The sequence below is a fragment of the Amphiura filiformis genome, chromosome 14 (assembly GCF_039555335.1).
Source record: "Amphiura filiformis chromosome 14, Afil_fr2py, whole genome shotgun sequence".
In the NCBI taxonomy this organism is placed as follows: Eukaryota; Metazoa; Echinodermata; class Ophiuroidea; order Amphilepidida; family Amphiuridae; genus Amphiura; species Amphiura filiformis.
In genome coordinates, this window is record NC_092641.1 from 41,728,468 (window position 1) to 41,737,183 (window position 8,716).

The 8,716-nt window shown below is 34.2% G+C and overlaps 1 protein-coding gene across 1 annotated transcript; it reads left to right on the top strand.

Moving 5' to 3' along the window:
- The first annotated feature begins 1,599 nt into the window (after positions 1-1,599).
- Positions 1,600-7,140, top strand: LOC140169426 (trehalase-like). Its single transcript, XM_072192685.1, has 4 exons — positions 1,600-1,743; positions 5,843-5,943; positions 6,183-6,339; positions 7,095-7,140. Exons 1-4 carry the CDS (start codon positions 1,706-1,708, stop codon positions 7,138-7,140), a joined length of 342 nt encoding a protein of 113 aa, XP_072048786.1. The 5' UTR covers positions 1,600-1,705.
- The last annotated feature ends 1,576 nt before the right edge of the window (positions 7,141-8,716 follow it).

Here is an 8,716-nt window from a genome sequence, read left to right on the forward strand (position 1 = left end):
TTGATTTAGATAATGAAAATCGATTTTTTCCCCTGCTTCGACCAACAATACTTAAGGCTCCACTTAAACTGATTTATTCATGTATCGCAGACAGGTAAAACAAATTATTCCACACTCAAATACTTCGACAAAATGAACAGGGACGTCATAATATCAATAACGATTCACTTGATCAACAGCGTGCAAAGTGTGCTTATTAGCTTAACGATTGTTTTGACAATAAAAATAACAAATGTCATTATGGTTCATTTATCATTTATATGTACAGGGTGTCACAAGAAACTATTTAAAGTATTTAAAACCAGAAAAATATAAATATTCTTTCCAATCTTCCATTCCAAACACTAAACTATACTTTGAACATTTTAGAAAATCAAAAAAGGAAAACGCATGGAAGAAAATCAAAGCGGAACAAATGAATGGATTTTGATTATACCGTTATAGCGCTTGAGAGAAGTGAAGATGACACTTAAGGAGAAAGGTACGGTGTCTATAAAAGATATCCCAAGGGTTATCATTTCCTAATCATGTCCATGATTTATTTAACTCGGGACAATAGAAACTTTTGTTTTGGTATATTTTTAATTGGTTTCCTTTACTTAGATCAATTTTGGCTTGCACACCCTAGAGGGTGTATCAAACTGATTGGTACCGTACCCATCAATATTCAGTGAGTATGGACAGGAATGTCACGTCAAAATATAGTATAGCGTCTAAATTTGTGTCATACAATGTCATTAAACAATAAACTCTAGTCGTTTCAAAAGGATCTAATTTCGAATTTGGACAATAAGCAAATCTGATGGGTAGCAATCATTTTGATACACCCTGTATTTGGTATATTTGAACCGCGAATGAATGGCCACGACTGACTGACCATGTCATGTTAGTTCCAATCCTTGCTTCCACCAAAGATATGACAGACCCTTCTACACCACTTATGAACAAAACCTGTGAGATGTCCCAACGATATATATCAAGTGGTGTAACTAGAATATGATATTTTTGGTGTCGCTGGTGTGATCAGATTTGGCGTATCATGTTATTAATGACTTTTTTTTCGCCGCATGCCAATAATAGAACTCTTTGAGTTTTGGTCGGTTAAATTAAAACCGAATTTACTTAAATTTTGCTTATTTTAGCATTAAAATAGGCACTCGCAATGCTAATCTACTACAAAAAGAAACTTCAAACTGGTGTCATGTCAATTAATAGATTTGTCATATTGTCCGTTTCCCTTTAGCCTTAAAGGATTCTGCAATATTTATGAATTTCCAATGACGAATGCGGGACGAATGACATGCCAAAGGTTACATGCCCCCTACACCTCGTAACCAGCCAAATCTTGCTTATTATACGTCATCCCTGGTCATATCGGGCTGGGTAGTAATGGAAATACTTGGAAACGCAAAATTTAAAAACACTGAAAGCATTAATTTACATGTTTCGTCACTGGTGGTGCTGCTTGCAGCTGAACTTGATCTAGATGTGATATAAATATTCGCAAATAAAATGTTCATGCTTATTTTGTACTTCATAAACTATAGATAATCCAATTTGAAAGTTCCTCACGGTTGGGATTTACGTAAGGCATTTTTCACCAGTTTTGTAATTCTCCAATTTTAAGGGTTCTTCTAATCTTCTCCCGTTTTGAGGTTCATGGAATTCGTTGATCAAATTCAAGAAGTAAGTTGATTGACGCATCATGGCGAACGAAACTAACGAAGCATTTGAGGCAGCAAGGTAAGTTAACCAATGCCCGTTTGGTGGTGTCTATACGTACATAGGCCTCTATGACATAAGTCACATGAGTGAAGAGAGCCATACGAGTGACCCCGGGGGGGGGGGGGAACTCTAACTTTGGAGGTGACGCGTATGTAAGGCTGTTAAGACCCCCCTTTTCAGCATCGCTGTCACCCAAAGACCCCATATTGTTTTACGAACACATGCTCGCTCCGCGCTCTGTCACCCGAAGACCCCCTATTTTTCTATTTGATCTGTCACCCAACATGCCCAAAGACCCTTACAAGTTCAATTTGAACAGCAACTTTCATTTACCACTGATTTTGTTACTTATTTTGAAAAAATAAAGAAATTTGAAGCCATTTAGAACTAGAAATTCGATTTTCGAGGTATTTGTGGCGCTGTTTTGGTTCTCACCCAGAGATTCCAAAAAAAAAAAGGTCATGTTCTCACCCAATGACCCCATATTTTTTACATTTGCTCTCACCGAATGCCAAAAATCATGCTCTCACCCAATGACCCCATATTTTTACATGTTGCTCCCACCGAATGCCCCTTAGTGCGAAAGCGCCAGCCCTACACCTATATCCATTTCAAATTGAAGTGCCCCCCCCCCCGGGCGAGTGACCAATCCTTATTGTTTTAGAGTGAATATTCACTGCAAAAAAAAAGAAGAAGTAGAAATTGACTCTTCTTGGAGCGCAAATCCGCTTCCATTGAAGTAAAGTTTTCACTCTAAAAGGATTAGTTACTCAATGCTCTTTAGTTTAGAGCGTGTTTCACTCATTTATAATAGGGTGTGTGTTGGGTGGGTTGAAGGTTTTGGTGATATTGTGTTTTGACCTCGCCAAACAACGGTTTGAAGTGTTGAACCTTTCATAATGTGCTGTTTCGTGAAATGTATTGCCCGCGGGATTTGCGCGCAGGAGCGCGCAAGAAATTTGCACAAATACAAATAATTTGGTAATCAAGTTAGGGGTGTGGTATGAACGTTTGGACAGTATTTATTTTGGGACATTAGAGCACATCAGACATATCAAATTGCATTCTGAATACGAAGAATGTCCTTCTGATATCAAATAATTTTGATTTTTTGAAATTCGCAATATTTATGGCAAATCATTAAAAATTGATATTTTTGATATTTAACAGTACTCGATCGAAGTAAACTTTATAAATCTAATAATTTATACTTAAAGTGTATGTAGGTGGGATGAAAAGCCGACGATCAATTGAAAATTTTGACCTTTCGTATTGAAGATATGGATTTTTTTCCAAAACACCAAAAAAAAATTAGGTCTTTTGGGGAAAAAATGTATATCTTCAATATGAAAGGTCAAAATTTTCAATTGATCGTCGGCTTTTCCTCCCAGCTTATTAGATTTATAAAATTTACTTCGAGGACTGTTATTTATGAAAAATGTGAAAAATATCAAATTTTAATAATTTGTCATAACATTTGTATTATATCGTGAATTTCTAAAAATGTAAATTATTTGATATCAGAAAGACATTCTTCGTATTCAGAATGCAATTCGATATGTCTGATGTGCTCTCATGTCCCACAAAAAATACTGTCGAAACGCTCATTCCAGATCCCCTAATTTTGGTCTTAAAAATTAAATGGTCTTTTCAATGCTGTTTATCGTATTATGTGAGTCAGGGCAGTGCTTGTAGGAAGCGTGTTGTCAAAAATCTGCGGAATGCATGCATGCTGATGTAATTTTCACTGAATACATGTATATTGAGGTTTACCAGTTTGTTAATATTCTGTTGAGGTAATTTCATGGGGAATTCCCTTCTGAATATGTTGGTAGCCAACCGAACCGGCATTGAATGTTTCCGCTTAAATGCTTTTGTTTTGTGTGATCATTTATTGAATAAACCGTCTTATTTTGTTTAAATGTCACATATTTCAGAATATTTCATATTTTAACTAAAAAAATTTATATTCTTAGATGCGGTAATTTTAGTATTTTACCATTTTACAAAACGGCAAAGATTAATTTTTTGTATTTTTTATCAAATTATCTCTTTTTTTAAATCAAATATTTTATCAATTCTGGCTATTCTATATAGAACACAAGTCATATTAAGAAATACTGTCATCTTTCAGATTAATGGCAGCCACTTGCATATTTTCTATACTTGTAATCCATTGAACATTTGGCTATTTCTAAAAGGTAAACATGCTTCCTTAGCCTGTGCAATAAATTAGCATTATATAAATTTTATTCTAAAAACACTTTTAGAAACATTTCATTATGGCGTATATGTGACCAGCTCCATCAAAACCCGGAACAAGTCGCCAGGAATGTTTTCGCCAGCCCATAGGGCTGGTATCTAATTCTGAGATGGGATTTGTGTACACTAAAGATTAGCTAAGATTATAGCCTTCTTCTAGTGGTATGAATTTTTTTTTTACTTCTTGTGGTGGAAATGTTTTTGATGTCTGCTAATTCGATTTACAAGGAAAAGAAAGTATGTTTTGCCGTTTCAACGAAAGAAAACGATTGAGTAATGCCAAAGTTATGTTTGAATTAATTATGACTTAAAAAGTTATCATAGGTTAGGCCTACACATATAAACATAAACTTGTTCAGCAATCAGCATATCAAAAAAAATGACATGGTCAACAATTAGTATTTAGTGGGGAATGATCACTGGAACAAGGTCATATCAGTGGACTACTGAGCATAGCATGATGTTTGGTTGCCTGTGAGTGCATAATTGATATAATGATAACAGATCTAATAATGTTGTAGAATCAAAATCTTCATTATATGGACCACATTGAAGTCAAAGTAATTATCTATCCTATCCTGTATCGTTTTATGGATAAAATTGACTCAAAATGTTATTATTGCTATCTTTAACATCAGTTTTGTCTTTTCAACGGGAAAAATCCGATGGAAAATAAAGTTTTTAGGGGCTAGCTATAATATTGAACAATATATCCCATATTTTGTCATGCACTTATAGAAAATAAATAAATTATTGTCTTACTTTATAAATTATAAATACTGTAAAATGACACATAACTAAAGTGAGGCCACTTTCTATCTTTTTTATTTGATTCATAAAATTACATTCAACAAAATGATTGAAGACTGAGAAAACACATAGTGCAGATTATTACAGAATGAAGTAGGCAAGATGCCATGTCCATAGCTTTGCAGGAGTTTCGGACTAACAATCAACACATTCAAAAAATACAGTTTAAAAGTGAAGATTGTAGTGAATGATCAGTCCTTTATCATGTGCTTGCCACTATCTACTTTATAGTAAACTATGCATTGCGAAATAATATAAAATCATTTTAAAATAAAATGTGCATGTAAGTTGAGTTTACATAGCGAATTAACTAACAACTGCAGTGTATTTTTTGATTTTAATAATAAGCATGGGTAAAAAGCAGTAAAGACAAAAATACAGAACAATTTGGAGTAATGAATTAAAGAGTTGACAGGAGTTTTTTGCTGTTTCAGTGTGCATGTTCTCACCATTGATGGTTTGGTGAACTGTCATGTAACATGGATGTTAGCGTGATCCTAAAAATGCCTTTCACGGTGACCCAAACTATTTACAAGACCTCTTCTGCATTGAGGCTGGCCTTCCTTTTAAAGGGAATTTTATTAAGTTACAGGCCTTTAGAGATGACATTCCCATAAAAAAAACTCCAATTTTGGAATTCTTAATTTCATGGTATTTGACCTTGGGACTGAGTGGACTTTCAAATCCTTGAAAGTACTTATTAAAACGGGTTATTTAATCAATAATTGACAGTTGAACTATGATAATCCCTATTCAATCCTTTAAAGCAGGGAACTAATTAGCCTATTACTCAGAATAACAGTTCGACAAAACTATCAAGGTATCATTTACAAAATTATCCATATCTTGAAAAGTATTGATGCTATGTATGTAATTATTGTTCTATTTTGAAGCTTATTGTCCCGTGCTTACATTTGTATTCAAGTCATGAAATATCAGAAATGCGACTTCTACCAATACCCCTTCGTAAGACGAGGTGTGTTTTTTTTCTTATCAATTGAACTTGTTGTACATGTAATCGTACATTTTTCTTTTCCTTTTTCAGGAAAGTATTTTGTGACGGGCAGTTACTTGAGGCCGTCCAGCGGGCCAAACTATATGATGATTGTAAGACCTTTGTCGACATGCACCTCAAAAGGTCACCAGGTAAGGTTAAAGGTTGTGTCACCGATATTTTCCCTTTATGTGATTACAACATTCCATGTACGTAGCTCCATGAACGATTAATATTACGTATAATATCACCCTAAAAGCCTCAAAACTAGACTGTGACCAATCATACGCTCTTCTAAATTGATACCATTCTCCTCAATTTTCACAAAAACTAAATTTATATTAGATCTAAAGTACGGTGATTAATTTCAAATCTCTTTCTTTTCTTATAGAGGAAACACTTACTGCGTTTAAAGCATTAGAAGACCAAAGTAACCCACAAGTTTTGGATGCTTTTCTTTCCAAATATTTCGAGAAACCAGGGGATTTTGAGCGGGGAATTTTGAGCAGGGAATTTGAGCAGTGGATACCTGAGGATTGGGAAGAAAGGTACGCAATATTCAATTAAGATTTCATTGCAGTTTCAAACAAAACGTGTTGGAGGAGTGTTTCTATTCTGCGAAACAGTGACACCACACAGGCACAACATAGGGGGAACTTGTTATCTCAAAAGACCAAAAACGCAATACCCATGCGCACCATTGTTGTCTCCACTGCTTGTTTGGTTCAGTAATGTTTATAGCTCTGGATGCCTATTGTGCGTGCGATTGAAGTATTTTTTTTATTAAGGGGTAAAATCAAAACTCGACCGCCGGTTGAACCACGTTCCATTGTTTATAACAATAGAAACCGGCTCCAACCGGACGGAACCGCCCGGAACCGCCCGGAACCGGCGGTCGACCGTCGGTTGAGTTTTGATTTCATCCCTAATAAATTGAGAAATTTATAAATATTTATTTATTTATTTATTTATTTATTTATTTATTTATTTATTTATTTGTTTGTTTGTTTGTTTGTTTGTTTGTTTGTTTGTTTGTTTATTTATTAATTTAGCTAGTTAGTTAGTTAGTTAGTTAGTTAGTTAGTTAGTTAGTTAGTTAGTTAGTTAGTTAGTTAGTTAGTTATTCAGTTAGTTAGTTAGTTAGTTAGTTAGTTAGTTAGTTAGTTAGTTAGTTAGTTAGTTAGTTAGTTAGTTAGTTAAAGGTAATCACAGATGCTCAACAACTTGAGGAATAGTAGTTTGCATGAATTAGGTGTCTGCATTGCTTTCACTCAAATTGTATATTATTTAAACATTATCTTAGACCTGCATTTCTACCCAATATCAAAGACGGCACTTTACGAGACTAATTAAATGACTGCATGAGCCTTGTATAACAATAACTAGCGAGGGGCTAGCGTTCTGAGTGTTAACTATTTTAACGTTTTAACTGTTGCGCTTTGGTATAGGTAGTTCACAATATTTTGCGAACGGCAGTTAGCTTTGGCAAAAATTGTATTGATCAATTCATAACGAGTGTGTAGAAGAATTCAAATATCACAGATATACCAATGAGCGTGTTTATAGTGAGACAATCTTTCCGTTATTTAGCTAAACTACCGCGTAGTCTAGATTTGCAATGGTTAGTAAAACATAAACAAATATAGACTGCGTGGCAGTCCAGCTAAATACCGCATAATCTGGCTCACTATAAACACGCTCTTTGTAGCTCCTGTGGCTCTTGAGTTATGTTGTAAAGAGGGCTGAAACAACACTTTTCATTAACAGTTCAAAGTATATGGTTTGTAGAATAAAAGTTTGCAAAACATCAAAGTGTTATTTTTCAATAATATATTGATTTAGATAATGAAAATCGATTTTTTTTCCCTGCTTCTACCAACAATACCACAGACTCAGAGTATTGTACGTACAATATTGTATGCAACATATCTACGTTATTTAATCTATTGCCATTCTATTTCCAGTAATGTTTAAGTTCTAACGAATGTTTGATGACGAAAAATCGATAATATGTTACATGTAATATCTAGTAGAAATATATTATCGATTTTACGTCATCAAACATTCGTTAGAACTTTAAAACATTACTGGAAATAGAATGGCAATAGATTAAACAACGTAGATATGTTGCATACAATATTGTACGTACAATAAAAAGTCTGAATACTGCTTTAACTGATTTATTCGTTTATCGTAGACAGGTAAAACGTATTATTCCACACTCAAATACTTCGACAAGTATGACAATGAACAGGAACGTCATAATATTAACTCTCTTCACGCGGGTGTCGACTGCAGACGACATGTTTCACAATTTTTTTTAAAATTCAAAAATTTCAGAATTGTCAATTTTTATGACCATATTTGGATTCAGCTTGAAAAATGCATGAAAATGAGTACAAACACGCCTAGTATTGGTGCAGTGGTTCCGAAGATAGCTCTTGATATTTTGAGAAAATATCTCACAGTTTCAACTTTTCCTGTTGAAGCGCATGGATAGCACGCAGAGCATTAACAACGATTCACTTGATCAACAGCGTGCAAAGTGTGCTTATTAGCTTAACGATTGTTTTGACAATAAAAATAACAAGTGTCATCATGGTTCATTTATCATTTATATGTACAGGGTGTCACAAGAAACTATTTAAAGTATTTAAAACCAGTTAAATATGAATATTCTTTCCAATTCCATTCTTCCATTCCAAACACTAAACTATACTTTGAACATTTTAGAAAATCAAAAAAGGAAAACGCATGGAAGAAAATCAAAGCGGAACAAATGAATGGATTTTGATTATACCGTTATAGCGCTTGAGAGAAGTGAAGATGACACTTAAGGAGAAAGGTACGGTGTCTATAAAAGATATCCCAAGGGTTATCATTTCCTAATCATGTCCATGATTTATTTAACTCGGGACAATAGAA